The sequence below is a fragment of the Rousettus aegyptiacus genome, unplaced genomic scaffold, assembly GCF_014176215.1.
Source record: "Rousettus aegyptiacus isolate mRouAeg1 unplaced genomic scaffold, mRouAeg1.p scaffold_m13_p_1, whole genome shotgun sequence".
Taxonomy (NCBI): Eukaryota; Metazoa; Chordata; class Mammalia; order Chiroptera; family Pteropodidae; genus Rousettus; species Rousettus aegyptiacus.
In genome coordinates, this window is record NW_023416284.1 from 126,595,438 (window position 1) to 126,619,882 (window position 24,445).

Consider the following 24,445-nt stretch of genomic DNA (forward strand, 5'->3'; position numbering starts at 1 on the left):
CGCCTGCGGAACTGCGGATCCGCGCGGTGAGCGGGCTTGGGGCTGTTTCCTTTGAATGACCTGGAAGGGTGAGGCAGGCCAAGGGTCGCGAGCCGTCGGAACACAGCTGCCGGCAGCTACAGAGCCCCGCCTCCAATGTGGGTCTCGGGGTGGCAGATCTCGCGTTCCAGGGAAGCCGTCGATCCTAGTGGTCCTGGATGGGGGGGTACCGGCCCCGATTTGAGGCCTCTGATAAGGTGGCCTCGGCCACAGTAAGCGCCATCCACCCTCCTGCATCCCCTTCTCGGTTCTCGAGGTTCATCTTCTCAGGCCGCCGCCCCCTCCCCATCTCCCCGCCTCAGCTCACACTAAACATCATTTTATTTATGTACCTGTAAGACCTCCCCTAAACCTGGGCCCCTCGGGGCAGAGGCAGATGGAGCCAAGTCGTCCAGACCTCCCATGATGCCGCCCCCGGCCGGTGTGGCTCTCGGGAGAGGCGGAAAGGCCCACCCAGGAGGGGTCCGTGGCGCTAGGGCAGAGGGGCGACAACTGGCAATGGGGTCGGTGGGGCCCTAAAGACCCCAGAGCCGGGGAACCCAGACCTCAGCCCCATGGGTACTGCGGACCCCTTGCTGCAGAGTCAGGCTCGGCCAAGCGTAGGACCTAGGGGGATTCGGAAGCTGGGCCCCTTGCCATTCCCAGAATTCAGGCTTGTAGAGCGTCTGCAGGTGTTTGCCAACCACCTGCAACCGAATAATTCAGAACACTTGTTGAAAGTCTAAATTCCCGGATCTAGATCGCAAGCCGGAATGGAGGGAAAGAGACTGGAACGCTGCACTTTAACGAAGTGTCTTGGGGAATGTTGTGCTTACTAGATTTGGGGGTCAAGAGATAAAGCAGAAATATATGTGTCCTTGTTTGTGCCCTTAGTTCTCAGCGCCTAGCATTCCTCCAAAACTGCTTCCACACAAAGGGAACTTCGGGAAATTTCGCTGGACACCGACAACAAACCCAGTAGCCCTGGGCCTTTCCAGTTGTCCTGGGCAGGTTGATTTCGAGGCGACATGTCCTCTGCTTCTATGAAAGAATGCCTGCAGCTTCAGATACTGGAGATGGAAATGCTGTTTTCTATGTTTCCTAACCAAGGAGAAGTAAAACTTGAAGATGTAAATGCCCTGACGAATATAAAGAGATATTTGGAAGGCACAAGGGAGGCGTTGCCACCAAAAATTGAATTTGTGATTACTCTCCAGATTGAGGAACCCAAGGTAAGAGCCCTCAGCTGTTTCGTTGCCAGGTACCCAGTTTTTCTTGGAAACACTTGGAACATGAGCTTTCAATTCAAGAAAGAAATAGAGGATATTCTAGATGCATATTTCCTTTACTTGTTTGAAAGCAAAATATGTAAAATATTAGATTCCTTCTAAATTGTCTTCAATAAACATCCTGAATTTTACATAAATATGCACACCTTTTTAACAAATATGCTCTATATTTTTATTAAAAACATCTTGTAGTTTTATACTACCATTGTTATTATGCACACTCATCCTTTTTTTTTCACCAACCCAACTATTATAGTATGGACTATCTTATAACATATATCATAACTTCCACAAATCTAAATATTGCCTTTAGCAAAACTGGCTTTTCAGGAGTAAATGAATGTTTCTTTGGTGGCACCCTAACACAGAAAACAAAAACAGATAGACAATCTTAAATACTAAAAATGAATTTATCTTTATCTTTTGACTCATATATCTCTGACATTAGCAAAGCATAGGTATCAAAGGGACTAGCCATTTGAGAACCACTCTTCTTGTTTTTTCCTACTCATTCTTCAGTTGTCATTGCCTTAGAGAAGGCTTCCTGGTTCCCCAGAATGGATTCAGTCTCTCTGGTGACGCATTTCAGTGGATCCCTGTATTTTTCCATGGTAATGCTTCTCACCACTGAAATTATACTTGTTATGTTTAATGATTTGTTTAATGTCTGTCTCCTTCCCTAGGCTCTAGGCTTCATAAAGGGCAGAACTAGTGTCTTCACTTCTTTATTCTAGCATAAAATAACTAGCATATGGTTAGGTGTTTGATGTGAATGCATAAATGAAAGGGATAGTGTGTTTGTTAAATACTTAGTATAGTGTCTGGCACATAGCTGGTACTTCAAAGTAGCAATAGCTGTTATATTTATGAAAATCATGCAGTTGCCATTGATAAACTAGCTTGTGATTTTATGGTACTTAAATCTATTTGATTTTCATTTTAAGGTGAAAATTGATTTGCAAGTAACCATGCCTCACAGCTACCCCTACGTAGCATTGCAGCTGTTTGGACGGTCATCTGAACTTGACAGACAACAGCAATTGCTTCTGAACAAAGGTCTCACTTCTTATATAGGGACTTTTGATCCAGGTGAGCTCTGTGTATGTGCAGCAATCCAGTGGTTACAGGATAACAGTTCCTCCTATTTTCTGAACAGAAAGCTCCTTTATGAACCATCTGCACAAGCAAAGCCAGTCAAGAACACATTCCTCCGAATGTGGATCTACAGCCACCATATCTATCAGCAGGACCTAAGGAAGAAGATTTTGGATGCTGGGAAAAGGTTAGATGTGACTGGATTTTGCATGACAGGAAAGCCTGGTATAATCTGTGTGGAAGGCTTCAAAGAGCATTGTGAGGAATTCTGGCATACAATTAGGTATCCCAATTGGAAACACATTTCCTGTAAGCATGCTGAAAGTATTGAAACAGAAGGAAATGGGGAGGATCTGCGCCTGTTCCATTCTTTTGAAGAATTACTCCTTGAGGCCCATGGTGACTATGGATTAAGGAATGACTATCATATGAATCTGGGCCAGTTCTTAGAATTTCTAAAAAAACACAAAAGTGAGCATGTCTTCCAAATATTATTTGGAATTGAAAGCAAAAGTTCAGACTCCTAGGAAGCTATTAAAAGGCCTATGCTTATGTTTCACTAATCAGTATCTCTGTTAATAAAACCAAAATAAAAAGACTGGTGGCTGTTTAGTGTCCTCTGTGAGAAACCTAGCTCCAGAATTTTACCTGGTAATGAAACACATAGGCCTTTAACTTTGTAACAGTGCAAATGTGATGTTATCTCTACGTTCTTGTGTTAACTGAAAACTATTTAATTGTAAATTAATAAAACAGTTTAACTGGTGAAGCTGATTTGATTAAAGAGGAGTCAAAGCCTATAGTTAATGTCAGTATTCAAACTGCAGCCCTAAATTCATAAAAAGAATAACATCTCTTTCATGATGCTAGCACACAGACGACACATCACATTTTCTTTAATTATTGGAGATGAACTCCAAATCAAGTGTAAAATGAGAACAAAAACAGGAAGTTTACTACATTTCTTATTTTATGTTAAACCCCCTATTGCGTTTTCTTTTTATTTTAGTAAGACTAGATCTTAACTAATGGCAAAGAATCATAGTAATGAAGTCTTAGGAGTAATGGAGATGACACCTGTTCTTTGGCTGCTTACATCTGTTGATCAGTGATACTAAGGATAATGATACCAAAATTTTTCAGTTCTTATCCACAAAAAATGATACGGTTTCTTGTCTACGAAGTGCTCCACAGGTAATGCAAACTGGCAACCTTTGCGCAGGTGCAAGGCAAGAGTGCTGGGGATGGCTCTGGCTCTGGGGATTTTCTCCCATCCCCTTAATGGGAGAAAAAAAATCAAGCTCTACAATTGCGAGATAAGTCACTGCCATCTCTTCGGAAAGTTGTAAGCTCCACAGGTTCCACTAGTCTTTTTCAAAATGAGAGTTTATTTTAATGATAATCCTTATTAAAGGAGCACTTACCAAACCTTTTCATGACAAATACCCCTCCCCAAGAATTTCTGGGAGTCTCACCCTTTTTAAGGGGTGTCCTAAGCTGCCTCTGCAGCCTTTTCTGGTTTCCATAATCCCTCTCTGCCCACTACTGCCCTCTCTCAGGGAGCATTTCATATTTCTGCTGGATCCCAGATACCTGCTGATGCCCTGTACCCTCAAGATGCCCAAGCTGGTGCTGAGATTTGGTCACTTGGACAGGAATGCCTCTCTCCCCATTTTGTGATACTTTGTTGGATGACAATTGCTGTGTGCACTGGGGAGCTTACAGATTTTTTGATGAAACAGTACATTCTGGTTTTACTGTATCTATGATGCAGACACGTGTCCTTGGGCTGGGCAAGGACATATGGAATAGTAGACCCAGCACTAAGCGACTCTCCTGACCTCGAGGCCTTTGAACGGGGTCTACACTATCTTGCTTGTGCTCTTAGTTCAGAATGAGTTTCCTTTCATGCCACAACTCAGCTCTGTCGTGGGCCCATCTTGCCAGATCTTCCAGCTTGCCCATTTGTACTATCCTAGCATTGGATATGGCTGGAACTCAAACTGGGGCCTTACATTTTACTTATAAACAAAGGAAAGGAATAGGACTTACTTGGACTATAAGCAATGTAGTATAGGAGTCATTTTCCTACATGATCTCCCCAAGACCAGTAAGCATAATTAACATTCAAGAGTTTTTAGGCTCTAAACAGATGTACCTCCATTCATTTTTTTCCTTTGAAATGAGACAGTACGTGCCATCTACCTAACATGTGCCTAAACCACTCATAGAGGTTTTTTTTCCCCTACAATTAAATAGGCAAAAGTAGCAGAAAGATAAACAAGCTTAAAGAACTAAAAACTGAAACAAAAAAAAAGATTATTTACAAAACTCAAATGAAAGAAATGTTAGTTTATGAACTCTTTCCTGCTTCTTGAGCTAGTTCTGATATTTCAGAACTTACTTTTACAAGCCCATATGAGCATACAGCAATTCTTTATTCCTATCAGAAACACTAATAATAGGTATTAATTATGGGAGAAGTATAGATTTTTTAGGAAAAAATACACATATTTCATAATTCAAAGCTAAGCTGCATATGTATGGTAGATTGCTGGTTTTGTTTGCTCAGCTTGATATGAACACATAGCACCCTCTCATCACACCCCCCTAAACACACACACACACAAACTTTGGGGAACTACTCCTCCCCTATATGGTTTGAGAGAAGTGATTAGTATCACTGCTAGTCTCCCTTTGAGCTCCTGCTGCTTCATATGTGCCTAAACCACACGTAGAGATTAGACCCATAGTGCTGCCCTTGTTCCTGTGCTTGGGTGTTCAACTGCTCCTTTGAGCCACTCAATATCTGCCCTTTTCTTCTTGAAAGTCAGAATCAGTCTCAATACAAATTTCAGAATAAGTTCACTGTATATGAACTGAAACCTGAGCGAATCGAGGGGGCATTAGAACAGGCCACTCAGGTGGGAACCAGCTTGCCTGGGAACCATACTCTTGCTCCTTACCCCGGACTTCCTTGTCCTCAGGGGCTGACTCCACAGACAGCCTTTCCTCAAGGAGCTTACCTACTCTCCTCTCAGCAATTTCCATTGCTCAAGCTGTGCTGAACTGAAAGTACCTATCTCAACCTCAGGATGGGAGCCACAGTCTGCAAAGGCCCCCAACAGTAATGTGGAGAGGAAGGACAGGGCACTTAGGGGGAAAGAAAGGTGCTGTTAAAAGAGATTCTGACTGAGGCAAGGTGATAATAAGATGTAACAATGGTTAAAGAATATTAAAATCTAGGGCTGCATAAGGCATTATAAACTGCAATGATCTTTTTTAGAAATGTTAGAATTTGGTTGCACACATGCATGCACACGCACACAACACACACACACACACACACACACACACACACACACACACACACACAAATACAATCTAAGATTGGAATAAAAGTACCTGAGAAGTACTTTTCTCTAGGCAACAAAGAGTTTCTATTTTTAGAAAAAGTGTTTCTCTTTTTAGAAAAAGTTAATCTATGCTTAAATTCATTTCTGTTTTTATTTTTTTTAAGTAGATTTTTAACAAAATGGTCAACAAAAGAATTATGGGTTTTAATTTTAATCATATCAATTTATTACTCATTTTGGTCTTCCCATTAGTTCCCTATATAAACATGATGAATTTCTCAGTAGTAGGTATAACAGCTTTTAAAGAGAACTTGGGCAAAATAAGATAGAAACCATAAATAATCAGAAAGCAAATGAAGCAAAACTGTTAGTGTGATATTTATCCTAAAGTATATTAATGTTCTTCCATAATATTTTAGATTTTGTAAGTAAAATTATCTTAACCTAGCATATTATAAATCATTATAAAAGATTCTAATCTTTAAAAATTACAAAAGACTTCAAGATCTCATTAATGGAGTTAGAAATGTCTGCTATTAGGCTAATGGTCAAGTTTGGTCTGTATTTTCTGGGCCTCTTCAGGCCAAGAATAACAATCAGGTAGAACCTGGTCATAATCAGTGCTATACATCTGAGAACGAACAAATTCTTCCTTGTTCTGGGGTTCAGGATAAACTGTGGCTGTCTTTTCTTGATATGCATCTTTCACAATCTAGAAATAAGAAAAGAATATTAGTTATTTTAATGAATAGAGGTGATGGTGAGCACATATTAAAAGTTTTTATCTGTTCCAAAAAAGTTAATTTACATCTTATATCTTGTCTGTTTTAAAAAAAAAATAAATTGTATTATAATAAAAGCACACATACACAAAGAAAACATAAAATGAAAATGCAATTATAAACCATATGCCAAGAGGAAAATATGATATTAGCAACAAAGGAAAGTACGAAATGCTAGAGATTTATTCAAGGGTGATCAAATCAGGATTTCTCAGATAAGACAATGGCAAAAGTCTTGAAATGACCTGACTGAAAATGAACCTGAACTAAATATCTTAATATTTCTGCTAAGTTTGCACTCGACATCTTGTAGTTTTAGCAATCCCTATTCTAACCACAGCCTCTTACAAATCTTTATATTTCTCCCAGAGTCTCTTGACCCTGCTCACCTAATCGGCAGGACTCCATGGGCAGTTTCAATGCTCCTTCCCAGTATCACAGAATCTTTTGTTTCCGTATCTTTGTGTCACACTGGCCATTCTAGTCCCCAGACTAGGGAATCCTCAGTGCTGGCTTTCTTCTTTCATGGCTATAATCTCCTACTTTTCCTAATCTTACTTGGACCTATGTGGTTGCATTTTATGCTTCTAACCTCCTTAAAAAAAAAAAAAAAAAAAAAAAAAAAAAAACAAACTTCCTCTCATATTTCCCACAAGGCCATTTCAAACCTTCCCCTGTCATCTCCATTTGACTCTCATTACTCTACAGAGAAAATTCCAACTACTTAGAGAAAACTATTTCAATTTTCCTCTTCATCAAGTCAAACTATCTCCTCTTTATCTTCAAATGTCCTCTCTTCCTCTACTTTCTTGTCAAAATTAATCACTCCATCTTACTCTCTGAAGTTGATTCTTAGACATAATTTCCAATTTCTGTCTATAGGCTCAGATTCTTTCATTATTCTAGGAGTAACATCTGAGTTCTTTTGTACTCTCTTGTTGTCCCTTACTTACTTACTTTCTTCTCTAATCAGATGTTAACTCCTTTTCATTAAAATCTTCAAAGTGAACTTGAAATGATAATATGCCATTTGGTACATTAATAATTGAAACTAGTTAAAAACTATTAGCCACAAATTAGGAGAAAGTATGAGCACACTCTTTCATAGATAAATAATCAAGTTGATTATATTTTTTGAAGGATTATTTGGTTTTGAAGCATTTACCCTCAATTAACAAGACATAGATGATATATGAATCCTAAATGGTGTTGTTTTGATAAACTAAGAGTTTCGACTTTCAACTAGGAACAATTTTGTCTCTCAGGTAATACTTGGCAATGTCTGGAAACATTTTTGGTTGTCGTAACTGTGAAGAGGTTACTGGTATCTAGTGGGAAAAGGCCAGGGATGCCCCTAAACATCCTACAACACCCAAGTGCTGAGGTTGATAAGCCCTAGTTTAAATATATAACTACTATTATGACTAAACTATGTCCCCTCAAAATGTTGAAGCCTTAACCCCCAGTACCTCAGAGTGTGACTGCATTTGGAGATAGGGCCTTTAAGAGTTAATTCAGTTAAAATGAGGTCATTCCACTGGGCCCGAACCCAAGTCGACTAGTATCCTTATAAGAACAGTAAATGTGAACACATAAAAATGTGGGATGTGCATGTATGAAGAAAAGATCGCATGAGGATGTGGAGAGAAGGCAGCCATCTATAAGCCAAGGACAAAAGCCGCTGAAGAAACCAGACCTGCCTACCCCTTAGTCTCAGATTTCTAGCCTCCAGAACTGTGAGAAAATAAATTTTTGTTTTTAAGTCACCCAGTCTGTGGTATTTTGTTATGGCAGCCCTAGTAAACTAATATAACTATATTGCAAAACAAAAAGTCACTGTATCTCTCATCTTAGTTACAGAAAATTTTCCCGCCTTTAGGTTCTTCCTGGCTGATTCCTTTAAGCTCCTCCCACCCCAGTGCCTTTGAGTTCTTTGCCCTCATTGCTTTGCCTTCTTCCCAGTGTTATCAGTTGTGATCCTTAAGATGCCATGCCATGGAGACATGGATAAGGCAGGTTGTTCAAGGTCTAAATGTTACTCTACCACTTCTGTAATATTTTGGTGACTATCCTAAGTGCAATATAGAAAACACTAACTAAAAAAAAAAGGTAAAGTGGAGGAAACCTAGCTGAAAGGAAATCCTAATTACTTAAATTATGAGAGAGGAAAAGAATGATAAAGTAAAGATTCAGCTCAATTCTTCCACTCCTAAGGATCAAACATGGTTCCCAAGTTCTGCCAAGGCACTGTGCTTTCTGACATAATAAGCTGACAAAAGCAGTAGATTTTTAAGACCTAAAAATGCATGCTTAGCAACAGAAGCAAGAAAATATAATCAGGTTAAATAAGAGTGGTTTTACCTTTGCTGCAATTTTCAGAGAAATCTCTCTAATGGTGTTCAAAGGAGGATAAAGACGGCCCTCTTCCAAGTGTTTATCTGACACTTGCTGAGCTATAACCTTAAAAAAAAAAAAAAAAAGAAAGAAAGAAAGAAAAAATATTTATAGTTCACATCACATATTCAGTCATGAGTAGAAGCAGATCACATTAATGTGACCATCTAATTTCATCTCCCTCTTTTATCGATGGAAAAACTGAGCCCAGAGAGGCTTAGTAATTCATGGAGTCACATTATTAGCGAGAAAGATGGGAAAAGAATGGGTTTCTTCTTAATCCAGTTCCTTTTCTACTGTACTGTGAAATGCTAGCAGCTTTCCTATTTCATCCATTAGAGGAAGGGGAGAAAAAGGAATAAGAAAGTTAGAGGATGATAGAAATGATGGTAAAGGAGCCTGACAGGTAAGGAGAGGAGGCATCCAAGACTGACCATGCCATTACTCCCAGCTCACAGGAGGTAAAACAGTAGGCTGAAAAGTAGGATTTTAATTTTATGCAGATTTCAGATTACCTGAATCATCTAACTAGCATTTGGTGCCCCCAAACCACTCCCTATTTCTAAATCGAAGAGTGTATATTTGCTAAGAAGGCAGATCTTATGTTAAGTGTTCTTATCATAACAACAAAATATTAATAATAAAGAGGGCAGGAAAAACCTTTACAAGCAGTGGATTTGTTTATGGCATAAACTGTGCTAATGGTTTCACAGGTATATACTTATCTCTAAACTCATCAAGTACATAAGTATGTATGTACCGCTTTTTGTATGTTAATCATACCTCAATAAAGTGGTTTTAAAAAATGAGACAAATTGATGTTCTGTGCCTCCTAATGTGATGCACTAGAAGGAGACAGTTATCAGGCACACAGTGCTCCTAACAAACCACACTATTTGAATTAAATCATGAGGAAACAATCAGATAATTGAGGAACACTGTAAAAAATAACTGGCCTGTACTCTCCAAAATGTCAATGTCATAAAAGAAACAAAAAGACAAATATTCTTGCAGATTAAAAAATTAGTCTAGAGGCTGTAAAGGTCTTTTTTTAATGGATAATTGGTAAAAATGGAATTTGGACTGTACATTAGATAACTACTATCTAACGTCAAAGTTCCTGAATTGGTAACAATATACATTAATCATATAAGAAAATGTCCTGAAATAGTTAGGGATTAAGGGGCATAGCTCTAAGTTGCTTACAAGTGGTTCGACAATAAAATACTGTGTGCGTGTGTATTACATATTATATACGTATATATAATAGTGCTGAGTTATTTATTGAAATTACTAGGGCACAGAGGTGGATGCAGCAACCTTAAAGTTCCCTTTAGCTTTAAGACTCTGATTAAGTCTTTCAGGAGGGAGGGGGGCGTCTAAACCAGTATGTATACCTGAGTCTTTATTTAATAGAACTATGAATACAGAGAGGAGGTAGAAAACCTTCCTCATTTGAGATATGCTGAATAATCAAATACTTATTTTTCAGCATCTTTAATATCTTTTAGATTTTTTTAATGACATTATTTCTGAAATATTGTTTTGTTGCCATCAGCAAATATGAAAGACATAACATTACAGAGAAGTTGAAAAGCAGTTCCTACCCTTGACAGATATATAATTTAGTAAGATCAAAAGGTAGAAGAAGAAAAAGAATTCTGAAAGAGAAGATGGCCTTGTCTAAAAAATGAAATGAATGTTAAGAAATCCAGAGGAATAGTAGAGGGGCTTGAGGATGGAATTGAAGGAAAGCTAGGAGTCAAACAGGAAAAGGCGTGGGCATTCCAGAAAGAAGTCAGAGTCAGACCAAATGCAGAGATGTGTGAGCTGGATTCAGTGAGCCCAAATGTCCTGATCTGGGGGAGCAGAAGATCCGTGTGGAGATATAAGGACTGGAGCACTGTTAATGCAAATTAAGTAGTTTGGGTTAAGTCCTATGGGTGACTGAGGACTTCTGTACAAGTATATTTAGGCAGGGGTTGGGGCTGGAAGAAGGCAAATTTCTACCCGGTTTCCTCTTTGGTGATGTAAAGCTAATAATAATTCTTAATTCATAGGATTAAATGAAATAAATAAATTTGAAGATTTACCACACTATCTAGTAAATATAAGTATAAAATAAATCTTAGCTATTTCATTTAAAAAGGATAGGTGGCCAGCATGGCAGAGTGGAAGTAAAATAGCTTTCGGGGTCAGATCTAGTTCTATAACATAACAGCTTATTAGCTAGTTGATGTGGACACAAGTTATGTAACCTATCAACTTCAAATTTTTTCAATGGTTTATATGAAATAATACATATATTGTTCCTATCACCACTAGCACATTGCTGGTATTCAACATCATTGGTTTTCCCCCTCCTCTAGAATGTTACACAACATCATTTTAAAGAGACTGGGGAAAGTCAGAAGATGCCTGAGTACTGACTCATTATTTTGAAACTCTTTGCTGCTTTTGATATGCTATTGGTGTCTCTAACTACATTGTTGCCCACTTTCAAATAATCTCTCTTTGTTTCATTTTGACAATGTTATGGTAACTGGATTTTCAGTTACCCAGTGACAAAGAATCAAAGTTTCCTCCATATGCTGTTGTCCGTGGTGAATCATCTCTAGTGTCTTCTGGGAGATATTAGAAACGAATGGGGCAAGGTTGATAAGAGGGCACAAAGCAGGCAATTCAGGAGGAGTGGTGAGGATAGGAAGCCAAGGTTCGCCTCCCAGATGTGGGAAAAAGGGGAGGAGTCAGCTCCCAGGCTGTTGTACAAACCGTGCTTCGCCAGGAGGGCTGACCCAGGAGAGCACTGAGTGTTCTCATCAGAGGTCCAGAAGACGGTCCAGAGTACCAGGAAAGCCAAAACTCTGTGTGATATAAAAGTGTCCAGGAACAGTCTTTGGGACTGGTGTTAATTCATGAGATTTCTGATTCATAAGATAACTGACTAGTATTTTTATAATCTTAACAGTTATTAAATTTAGAGCTGTCAAACAAAAAAAAAAATGACCTAGATCTCCTGCATGTTACTTTTGTTAACTACAAAATATGCTCTAGACAAGGACTTTCTTCTTTTGGGAGCCTTCTAGCAGTGAATGTCTGTGGTACTGTATTTATTCTTGCTATGATATATGACTAGTTCTATTTTTTTCAATAAGTATTTCTTAACTTCCTGCTTTGTGCTTTAGAATTGTGCTAGGTGCGCCTGGCATTTTGAAAGAAGTACATGGAAGTCTCTCTGTTTATTTTTTTAAAAAAGATAAGTTACAATATAATTATAAAGCAACACTTAACTGTTTAAAACATGAAGCTCTCAAGAGCATAATACAACTAGGAATGAAATTAAATTTCAATGTGTTTGATGAATACAGCCAGGACTAACTAAGGAGAAAGATTAAGATGAGCCCTAGTAGTCACAAAAGGATTCGAGGATGAAGTGGGACTTAGTAGTGACCTGAAGGATAGGCTTAGATAGGTTGGGAACAATTTTCTGAATTTTCCAGGCAGGAAAATAGAATATTTACACAGTATGTATATGCATGATGAGTTTGGAAGTTTTGAGATGAGGGAGAATGAAAAGAATGTCTGGCTTCTAAGCTTTGATGGATGCTGGCTTCGAAAGGAGGTGTCACTAATAGAAATGCAAATATTGAGGGCAAAGGAAGATGAGAAATATAATTTTACACCTTGTGTTTAAGGAAACAGCAAGGCACTTCTGTGGAAATATCCATCAGGTAACTGGAGATATAGAGATGTACACAGATAGAGATGTACACAGATTTGACCACTTTAGAATGAAGATAATGGAAACAAGAGAATGGATTGCTCTGAAAGCAAAGGAAAAGGAGAAGGAAAAAAGGATTAAAAAATGCTAGAAAAAAAGCTCATAGTTAATAGAGACACGTAAAGGAGACAAGGAAAACAATGAGGTGGTATGAAAAACAAAAATATTGTATTGAAGCCTAAAAGAAAACCAGTGGAAAAGCTAAAAGATTTAGCCAGAGAGATCACTAGTTATGATAGGAATAACTCTACTGACATCAACATATTTTATTATTTTTTCTTCAAAGTTTTTTTGTATTACTTTACCTGGATAGTAAATGGAAAAATGTTTTTTTTTTTTTACATGAATTTTGTCACTAGAGGGTGCTGGAGTTATTTAGAAAACACTGCCCACTATGAATAAAATTTTTTTTTTTTAATGATGGTCTGCTATAGAAGATAATGATTACATTTTCCTTAATGTAACAACTTTGAAAAGCTTCTTTAGTCAATAGATATCTACTTATGTTTAACAGGACTTTTTGAGTTAAGGACACTCTGAGACATTAGCTGTCACGCTTTTAATGCAGTGACGAACGAGAAAGAAGAACATTATAGCTTCCAGACATCTGTTCTTACAGAATGAGGCTAAGTGCATTGAGATTACACTCCTTTAGATCACATCACAAAATAAGAATCTTTGTCAATATTTTTAGAGTTCCTCCTCACAATAGAAAGAGTAGCATGTTTGTATGATGAAATATTTGAATAATCAATTGTTATTTGCTTCAGTTCAGTTATGATGTCTTACAGTGGTTTATTTTAAGAAAAGAAATTCACTCAAATTTCTTATTCATGAATTGTATCGTCTTCAAATGTGATATCAACCAGGAGTACATGCTGATTGTCAAAGCTCATATTTTACAAATATGTGTCCAATCATTATATCATCTCTCTGAGGAAAAGGGGCCAAGGGGAACTGATAGGAACGTGAAGTTCATGTTACCTCTTGCGCCATACGTAATAAAGTCCTTTGTCTCTAACAATCTTGTATCTTTTGCCAGCATTTATGAAATTGTGGCAGGCTAACTTCATGAGCTTACAAATAGGGTAAAATTTCGGGTCTTTCACAGTTCTCAACAGCAGCTTAGAAGAGCTTGCTTAGTGGGTATGCTCTGTGATGTTCTGAGAATCTTTCCTGAAGGCCCACACTAGAACCCACCTCTATCTTTTTAATGACTCTATAAACACTTAATTCCCAGTTTTAATTTCCTTTCTACTTAAGATACCAGAGTGGTTTGTGTTTTCTACACTAAACCTGTATGATAAATACTTCTTCAATATACCAAATCAGGCTTTTATTTTGAATCTTTGAAATGCCATTATTTAGGAAGGTTCTAAATGAAGAAATATTTACCACTTAATCTATGAATTGGAAACAAAATTTTTGTCTCATTACTGTCACAGAATTGGATTGGAAGTGTAAAGATGGGGGAAAAAAGGTTCCTTTTAATAAATCATAACACTGGCTACTGAAGAATAATCTTCTTATTTGTGACTCAATATGAACCTGCTACCCACCCCTTCTTCTCCACTGAAAAATATTTTCTCTTCTTCAGCTATATCTTCTAGGGAGTGCGCTGAGATGCTAGATAAAGAAAACATTAGACAACCTACACTGAGCTAATTTGGTATTTTATAACCTTGGCAAACTTAGAGTATATTACAATACCTCAGCGGTAGTGAGAAAGATTTTATCCGTGATATGTCTCAATCCACATGCCACAACACCAAGAGCAACTCCAGGAAACACGTAGGAATTGTTGCCTTGGCCAGGATATAAGGTCCGTCCATTCGGAAGAGTGACTGGATCAAAAGGACTGCCACTGGCAAAAATTGCACGTCCCTGCAACACAGACACACAATTTTAAAACGAAGTACGATATCTTTAAATGAATGTATTGTAGCAGAACTAACCCATACGAGTATTGAAAAAGAAGTCTAAATTTTCGTTAACTCTCTAATAAGTCTCAGCAAGCTTTTTTCATGTTGGTAATAAGTTCTGGAGTGGGTAGTTGTCACTCTTCTCTATCTTACTCTCTATCTTACTAAGAGAAGTGTGCAAAGCACAGGACACCTCAAGACCACCACTCTATTCTCTGCAGTGGTCCAACCTATAGGCCTATCATCTGTTTCTATACAGGCTTCCAATTATAGCCTTCTGAAAATAAAAGGGATAAGTTAATATTAGAGTATTAGAAAGAATGGCATTTTAGGGTAGAGTTTGGAAATCAACACATTTCACACATTTCAATGCAGTCACAGGAACAAATTTTATATATTTCTATATTGCAAAGAATTATATGGAGAATGATGTAGGAAACAAACTCAGTAAAGCGGGATTAGAAAATAAGATGATTAAATTATCAATAATTATCAGAAACTGTCTTCATTTTTTCCTAGTCTTAAAGGTGGCATTAACGTAGGGCCTGTTAGGTGCTGCCTTCCATTACTGTTGATCGAAAGGGAAGCATGTGTCTGATCAGGGAGGGTGAGGGTTGAGATAGTTAGGAGCGCTGAGGGCTTCTAAAATAGGAACAGGAAACCCTCAACAAATAAAGCATAGCAATCTAAGAAATGCGTTTTAAAAGTCAGCACTAAATCCCCAAAGCATAGTTTCAATGATGATAGACGGGTTATAACTTTCACCCTCTTACATCTAGACTCTAAATCCATTATGATATTAACAATATAAACTTATTCATTTTTAACAAATGTCACAAAATACATTTTTATAAAGGTAAAACTGTATAATGTGCTTCAACCTTATTCAAAATATAAAAAAATAAAAACATGAGAAAAAATTAAAATTTTCATCTAGGTGTCTATAAGACACTGTTATGTTTTGCATAAAATTAGATTTTATTTTTGGACAAGTCTGAGACCTTCTGCTCTGTTTAGCAGATAAAGTGTTTCATTACAAGCAACTTTCTAATGTAACTAAATTATTATTTAATATATTTATTATTTAATATATATTCAATATATATGTATATTTATTTGATACATACATGTACCTTTAAAAATTTATCTTTGAGAAAGAGAACTGCACATTATATCTATGCTTATTAATCTCCCTCTGCTCCTTCATTCCCACTCCTCCTAACTTTTTGTTCTATATTCATCTTATTTTATGGAGAAATGGTATTAAATACTCTTATATACATGAATTGTTAACCCGGGGAAGGAAATCTCTCCATATCATTTTTGATAAATTATAGTTTTTCATAGTTCAATAATTTTTTTTTTGTATTTTGTATTTTTAACCTTTCCTAATGACTTTTCTCCTGTGCCGATAGCAACAGATATTCAAATCCAATAACAGGTAGACCTTTTCTTGTTTTGTAACCCTTTAGCTGAATCAGTGTTTAAATTTTCAGCCTCAAAATGACTTTCATTTTATATATAAGAACATAAAAAGAGTTTAGGCCATTTATATCAGGTGCGATCAAACTCAAAAAACATGACGATATAAATTTAGCTAATTTTGTTTATGTCTATTAACTCTCGAGGCCTACTGAGATATAAAAAAAACAAAACAATTACATCAACAATCCTTTATTATGTGCTACTATATACAATGTATCATGCTAAAATTTTATTATTGTTCAGAGGTTTTTTCCCCCCTCCTTTAAGAATTTAAGGACTACTGATGAGGCAAATTCCCCAATCTACAAATGAGACAAAAATTTAAATTATTGAGGACACTGAAGCCATCAGAGTAGCTCCTTGCCAAAATTTCATTAATTCTAGTAATAAGTTTTTAAGTATATAATATTAATTAAGTAGAGCCATCGAGCTCTGATTTGTGCACAGCAACATAATTTTGCATATTTACCTTAGCTAGCTCATTTTGAATTTATTTCTAAAATAAGGGTGTTAGATCTGTATGACTCAACCACTACTTTGTTGTCACGACATTTTCAAGTCTTTGAAGGGAAAAAAAGGCTCTTGTCAACACGTCAGTCAAATATATATTAATATAAACATAGCATAAATAAGTCACTTTTTTGAATATAGTAAAGTATCGAAGTTTTGAGGGCTCTTATCCCAGCTCGGCTGGATGTCAAAACAGCTGCCCAAATGCTCCACCCATGGCATCAAAATCCAAAGCCAGGATTTAGCAAAGCAAAAATAAAATTGTGGGTTTTATACTGTGTACTTTAATGTTTGTGAATAGCTAGTTAAAAATTATTTTAATAAGCATCTAGAATCAAGCCTTTTCCTTTCTAACTTTTGTTTAAATCTAAAATACTTCCAAATCACTTGAGAAAAATTATCAATAAATCATAAAGTTTATTTTGTTTAAAAAAAAAGAATATTTTTATAACATGCTAGAAAAGGAAATATTTCTTATCTTTTCTGACCTATTCATTTTCTTTCAATCTTGATTGTATAATTTTTAAAAGTTAATAAGCACCTTGGAAATTTGGGGCTTATAAAGAATCAAAATTTGATCATTAAAATATCAGTTATACATTTTCTTTACCTTGGTTAGTTTATAGCACTGCTCTGCAGTACATTCTGCTTTGCTGGTTGGATTACTCAAAGCAAAAATAATAGGCCGTTCATTGAGGGCAGCCATTTCTTTGAGGACTTGTTCTGAGAATGCACCACCAATTGCAGCAACTCCTAATGCAGAAATGAGAAACCAGTGAATAGGACTATCAAGAAGCCCATGCCCAAAAAACATTGAGATGTCAGGTCATTTTCTAATAGACCCTAAAGAAAATATGGAATATCTGTATTAAAGTGACAAAAAAGATAAGTTTGTTAATGCCAACAATCTTTAGGGTTACAAATCTGTAAGTATTTACTTAAAAATCACAGATATAACATTTGACTCAAAATACATTGAGCTGGTGGCCAACCACTAGAAATTTTAATTACAGGCATTTATAACAGGAAATTAAAATGTGTCCAATATATATTATCTGTCTAGAAAAGAATCAGTATATTTCAGTCTCTATGGCTATAAGGTAATTAATTTTGTTTTATAAACCACTGTTAACATTTAAGACAATCATTCAATTCAATTTAAAATTGAACTATGATATATTAAAAGGATTTTAACAGAAGAATAAAGCAATCTGTATAATGAAAATGAAAAAAATGAAAGATTCCTGATAGAACATATTCTGTTAAAAAAATAAATAAATAAAGGTTTACTACAGTTCCTGTCATAGAGTTTTTGTTTTCATTATGGTTATCATCATCATTCTCAATATTGTCATTTGTTTCACAAGAGCTTCAAGGAATAGAGTAAGATACAAAATAAGAGCTGACATTATATACACACAAGAGATAAAGTTTCATGACTTTCTTTTTTTTCAACCACATTAAACTTGACCAGAATAAACATTTTATGGTGCACATGCTATATGTAAGCTGCTGTGTAAAGTACTATAAGCAATATAAAGATATGTGCAGTGTGGCCCCTGTCTTCAAGGAGGGTCTAGTTCATTGTATCTCAACCATGGAACTATTAACATTAAGGGTAGAATAATTCCTTTTTGTGGCGGGCAGTGGAGGGCTTTCCTGTGCACTAGGATGTTTAGCAGCATCCTTAGTCTCTACTCACTAAATCTCAGTAGCCCTGACCTGCTCTACTCCCAACTGTGACAAGAAAAATGTCTCCAGACATTGCCAAATGTTTCCTGGGGCGGGAGGGGGGGCGGGGGAGGGGGAGGTGATGAGCAAAATCACTTCCATTTGAGAGCCACTGACTATCTGGCGTAATCAAGCTTGGAAAAATGCTGAATATGCCAGGTATTAACAGGTTGACAGAGTTGGCAGAGGGGACCATACACTTCAGCTTTGATCAGTAAGATAAAGATAGCACGAATTTACAATTCTAGGTGTCTATGGGGTACTGTTGCTTCAGTGAATGTGTAATTTTGTCAGTTCCAAAGGTTAGAATTTCAAAAAGCTAAATTAAGCCTCAAAACTCAGTAGTCAAATATTAATCAGGTAAATGTGAGGTTGGGATGAGAAGTAGTTTACCTATGAGAGCAGTTGGTTTTATTTCTTTAACAATGTCTTCTAGGTTCTTCATTTCTTTATGTTCATGGGCAAATTCTCCTTTCTCTTTTGTTAAGGCACTACGTCCCTAGGTAAAGCAAATATAAAGAAATGATAAATCTACCAAAAATATGCGAGTCAATAAATTTTGAAATATTACCCATATTACCAGAATTTATACTTAACATTTTTATGTATTACAGCTGTTCTTAAAGTCTCTTCTCCAGTTATGAGAGTATTATCTCATGCATTCTTTTAACAAATATTTATGTCTCAGAAAATGTTCTAGGAATTGGAGGTACAATAGTGAACAAAATAAATTCTTTCCCTCATTTATTATTTAATATTAAAATCTAAATTCTACAGATATTTGTAAAATACTGGCATTAACAAATGGTAATACAAAATGTTGTTTAAATAAAGATATTGTTTACTAAACATTATTTGTATTAATACAGCATAATACAGCAGTGTCTTAGAATGCAGAGTTGGCTTCAGCTGCAGCACTGCCAATTTGTGTACCATTAAGAGGGGAAACTGATGCCATATTTGTATCACAGTTTGATATACATTTTCTGAATAACTATTAGCTTTACATTTTTATTTTAATGTTCTGATTACTAATGTGCCATGTGTTATCTAGTAAACATCTAATTATAACATTTTAGTTGCAAATTTTTAAAATTTTGATTATATAATAAATCCTTGCCTAACTTTATATGGTATATACATATGAAGTGCTTTATGATTTATAAGTTGTTTTCACATATTTTACTTGATCTCCTCAACAATTTCGAAAAGTAGGGCAAGTAAAATTAAGAGTCATTTTGCATGAGAAAACAGTTCTGAGATGTTAAGTGACTTGCCCAAGGCAGATACTAGAACTCAGTCTTTCCAATAATACACACAGTACAGCCCTAGAGAAAAAGCTTTACAAATAGTATGACAGATTTTTTACAAATTGTTACTCTTAAAGATAGTACAGTTTTATTGCTAAAATGGTTATTATTTTGTTTTGAAGAGTAAGACACGTGAATTATTGATAACTTGAAATATATGAACCTCTTTGTACTTGTTTCATCTATAAATAAGAACAACAAAAATTTCTACCTCATCAGGTTGTTTGTGAATTGAATTAAATAATACATCTAAAGCACTTAGGACTATGTCTGAGTCCAACAAGAGCTCAATGTAGTTGTAATTAAAATTATTGTGAAGAAGAAATAAATCATAATTCATATATTTAGACTAGCAGACTTTTCATTTCAGATATCTTAAAATAGCACAGACACAATCAGGAGGAGACTTTGCCTTCATAAATCCTTATCTTCCAGGAAAACCAGTGATCAAACTATTAAAATCAAGTAAAAGTGTTCATACAATTTTTAAAAATTCATAGTAATGTAAATTCTAGCATTTTTCTATATTTAAAGCTTTTTAAAATTTTCAACCTGTTTACTGAAATTTAATACAATTATTTTTTTGTTTAAACTTGCACCACTCCCCCTGAATAATCATTTGCATCTGAAAACAGATAATCACACTGTCTCTTTTTCCAAGTGAGGACCCACAATGCCTTTAATCTGTGCTAACTGGACCCACCTTTCTTCCCAATAATCAATGAAGTATCTCGACTCTGAACTCTCAGATTCTCTTGTCACCCTTTAAATACCACAGAACTAAAGACAATACTCCATCTCCATCAAATGAATAACCAACGTTGAATATGGTCAAGGAATTACCATACTTCCTAGAGCACGCTTTTAATGTTAGACTAATGCATTCTAGTATCATGTTTTCTTCAATAATAGTAAAATATTATAATTAATCTTTACTAGTGGCTTACTTTGAGATGGAAAACAGGAACCCCACTGAAAGAATTGTAAAAGAACAGAACATTCATAAGATTTTTAAGAATATTAACAGAATAGGAATAGAAAATACTAAAATTAATATTAAGAGGAAATATGCCACCAATTTATTTAAAAAAATGCTTAGGTTCACCAAACAATAAGATTCCACACAATCTACAGTAAAACAGACAGCATGGCCCGCAGCATAAAATAGAATTAGGAGGTGACAGTAAAGGCTTCCTGAAAGCATCTGGACGTTCCCTGTCTGAGAGACAACTGCTTCTTGACTATTCAACTACTGAAAAACCACATGACAGTGAAAATAGTGTACCGTAACTGCTTCTGGTATACAGTTCAAAATATGATCTCCATAAAAATGGAAATTCTTCATTACCAAGAAGTATCCTCCCCATGAGCAAATATAACAAGCACAAATGATTTTATTATCAACTAAAATAACCAAATTCCAAGAGGTACAATATGAACTGTACTGTTGCTACAAGCAACATATAAGTAAGAGGATCTAGTCTGTTTATACTGAATGTGAACCTACAAATCCATAACATGAAATAAATTTAAAAGATGTTGAATAATCTGAATGAAAGTGAGAGAGACATATTTTTCATTTTCTTAATTCAATGAATGAAAATATTTTCCTGTGTGCAGTGTTCCAAATTATTCAGAACAGCAGATTTAAAAAATTCTAAACATACCAGTTTACCTTTGAACAACATGGGTTTGAACTGCGTTGGTCCACTTACATGAGAATTTCTTTCAATAAATACCCATACTGTTTATAGCCCACAGCTAGGAGTCCATGGATGTAGAGGACCAACTGTATGCATTGCTCTACGGCCTTTTTATATAGGGACTTGAACATCCGTTTAGTTTGGTATCCATGGGGTTCCTGAAACTAACAACCCATGGATATCAAGGGACAACTAATTTTGGGGGGAGTCAAAAGTTACACTTAGATTTTCAACTGCGCAGGGGTTGGTGCTCCTAATCCTAGGGTCAGCTGTATTTTACAGTGTTGTCCTCATAACTGTCGATTGTCATCAACATATCATTAGTTTGTGATTTTTGTTGGCTAGGGAGATGAATAAAACAATAGCAGCGAAATGCATTCTAATAGTTAACAGCAAGTAAATATTACTTCTGAGAACTTTTAATGCCATTCAGAAATGTAAAGCTCCCCAGTTAGATCCAGACAACATCTACAAATGTTGGAGACCCAACATGGGACTAAGGCTCAGGATAGCTCTTTCATTCTCATGTTCTTGGGCAATTACTTTGATATGCCCAAGAATTTTGGTTTCTCCATCTAAAAAAGTGGTTTGGATTGGTGATGATGGCAGTGCTGATAAAAATGAGCCTGATGTGTGATTTCCAAAGCTAGTGAGCACCAGACTCAATTTGAAGAAAAATAAATTCCTGAGCCCTGCATCCAGAGATTCTAATTCAATTCCAAGATGAGGCCCTGAAATCTGTGTGTATTTTTTTTTAAGCTTTCCAGGTAATTAGAATCATCAATCAGTTTTGAAAATCACTGTACTAAAGGTCTTCCCAGACACATTTTACAACTATATGTGACATGTTTTCAAAAAAATATAATAAAATCATGATTTCTAAAGAAGGAAAGCTACAGAATAATGTAAATTAGCAATCACAGATTTCGAGTACTGCTTTTTGGCTGACAACCTAAAATATAATGAAAAATATGTAATGTGGATTAAACCCTCTAAATTTCCTGGAATGAGAAGAAAATCATAAAGAAGATAAACATTGTCTGAAAGGATAAAATGTATGCTTTTAAGTGAACATCTTACTTTATCAGTTATCATAACAGCACTGGCAGCTCCTACCCACTGAAGCCAGAACTTGGCCAGAAGACATCCATCTAGTAAGAAATATAAATTACCTACAGCTTCACCCCCAAAGGCCTGACTCTTGGTGGCGACTTAGGAATGCTGAAAGAATACTGAAAGAAGGCCAGAAATCATGACATGGTAGTACTAGCATGACTGAAGGGCTTTATTTGCCAAAAACAGAAGAATCAAAAGACAAAAAAAAAAGTCTCCTAAGTATTTTCTATACCATTTTCAAAGTTGATATGATGATCTGGTTTACATTAAAAACTATTGGAATGTGACCTTTTCTAGATCTGGTAATATTAATGTAACTTTTTATATATTTGGACTTCTATTTTACATATCAATGGCTCATTTTTCTCCTTTTTTTCAAAAGCTAATTTGGAATACACATTCTTTATGCTAATCAATTCGGTTGGATACGGATATAAATTTGCTTTTCCTTCATGCCCCCTTTCCAGGATCCCTTGCTGAAATGCATTCTGCTATCTTTTGGCAAAGTGTTTATGGGCACTTCTTATCTCAGAAATCCTAAATTCTAAAATGTTTCTTTTTTATACACGTCTCTAAGTACACCAAGTATATTTTGAATAGCTAAGAATTTCTTTTGAATGCTATGTCTTTAATCTCTGCATCCCCTTATTTTGTTTTGATTCTTAGTACAGGATATAAGATACAACCAATAATGAATTACTACCTTTTTAAAAGCACATATGTTCTAATGGGCATGAAAGGATAGGTGGTAAAGAGTCTCAAGATTTTGAGTTAGCATTCCAGGAGAGGTATAAAAAATAAATTATAGATTGCCGGATTTCCAATAATAAATCTGTATCTCTTTACATACACAGAGACTAGAACTCTTTCATAAGTGCCTACCTTGAATCCATGGCTGCTTGGACAACTTGCCCCATTTTACTGACTTGTTTTTCTTTTTTTGGTATGTCATTAGTTTATCAGAGTTGAATCTGGCCCTTCTTCGGATCTGTAGACAGAGCCTATCTAGAGCACTGTCAGAAACATTTCACTATAATACTTGAGATGCAGGCAGGTGAGCTTGTTAAAGAGCTCAGAGCTGTGTTTTACCTCAGTATAGATTAAAAGATAAATAATATGACAAAAGTATTTACCATGTTAGAGCATAACAAGGGGTAGAGGACATCATAGTTAAAGATAATAAGTGGTCAACCCCAGCAATATTTAATTTCATGTTGTTAAGAATCAATATCCATAATTTTCTGTCTAAAAAAACTCATGTTCATAATCTTCTCTCTCTGCTCTTTTTAATACATACATATACATTGATCATACTCTATATGAAATGGAAAAGAGGGAGGAAAAAAATCAAGCCAGATACTTTTCACCAAGTTTCAAAGTCTCTTAGTAGTTAAAAATCTTTTTTTAAACCACAGTGTACGAAATGTATTAACCATCAATCGAGATGGTGATAGCATCACTGGCTGAAACTCTGATAATATCCCAGAGAAAAGGAAAACTTTGAAAACTTTTTTTATACAGCATGGAGTTTTAAGTCTAACACCTAAATATTAAGCTCTCAGGAAGGAAATAAAAATGTTGTCAAAACTACTTTTACAACATATAAAATACTTTTATTCACTAACTCTTTCTATAGAAACATTTAACTATAAAGCAAAACAAAATTTAAATAAAATAATTTAAAACAGAACAAAATAAAAAATAGAAACAAAATTCTATAGTATTACTCTGGTTAAATGAAGTCAATTCTTTATGATATCCATTAAATACTCTACTTTTTATTTTGAATTTTCTGTCTTAGCATTGATTTGGTTTATTAGTGCAAGAATGTATTTACTTATATAAAACATTAAGTCTGCATTGGTTTGTTTTGTGGCTTCACATTCCAAATCATCATCGTGAAATGCAAATACTATTCATGCTGGCAATGTTCCTTTTTCATCCCTTCTTTAT

At 35.7% G+C, this 24,445-nt stretch overlaps 2 protein-coding genes across 5 annotated transcripts in view; one reads left to right on the forward strand and one right to left on the reverse strand.

Moving 5' to 3' along the window:
• Positions 1-3: 3 nt before the first annotated feature.
• On the forward strand, positions 4-3,186 carry RWDD2A (RWD domain containing 2A). 4 transcript variants are annotated; one of them, XM_016118647.2, is made up of 3 exons: positions 4-26; positions 913-1,250; positions 2,252-3,186. In XM_016118647.2, exons 2-3 carry the CDS (start codon positions 1,047-1,049, stop codon positions 2,927-2,929), a joined length of 882 nt encoding a protein of 293 aa, XP_015974133.1. In that variant the 5' UTR covers positions 4-26; positions 913-1,046; the 3' UTR covers positions 2,930-3,186. The 4 variants fall into 4 exon arrangements, with proteins under 4 accessions (XP_015974133.1, XP_015974132.1, XP_015974130.1 ...); XM_016118646.2 differs by having other exon boundaries at positions 13-137; XM_016118644.2 differs by lacking the exon at positions 4-26 and adding an exon at positions 36-251.
• A 2,767-nt stretch (positions 3,187-5,953) lies between these two features.
• The window catches only part of ME1 (malic enzyme 1), a 143,274-nt gene continuing 124,782 nt past the window's right edge, over positions 5,954-24,445 (reverse strand). The window contains exons 10-14 of the mRNA XM_016118648.2: positions 18,757-18,862; positions 17,243-17,385; positions 14,426-14,599; positions 8,902-9,000; positions 5,954-6,470 (exon numbers count right to left, since the gene is read on the reverse strand). Of these exons, the coding sequence (XP_015974134.2) occupies positions 6,300-6,470; positions 8,902-9,000; positions 14,426-14,599; positions 17,243-17,385; positions 18,757-18,862 (693 nt within the window). The 3' untranslated portion in view covers positions 5,954-6,299. The remainder of the gene's footprint in view (positions 6,471-8,901; positions 9,001-14,425; positions 14,600-17,242; positions 17,386-18,756; positions 18,863-24,445) is intronic.

Excerpts from the sequence above, each read along its gene's own strand:
- RWDD2A (XM_016118647.2), top strand. The coding sequence starts at position 1,047 with ATGTCCTCTGCTTCTATGAAAGAATGCCTGCAGCTTCAGATACTGGAG. Across the intron at positions 1,251-2,251 it reads TCCAGATTGAGGAACCCAAG|GTGAAAATTGATTTGCAAGT; the intron begins GTAAGAGCCCTC and ends TTTCATTTTAAG.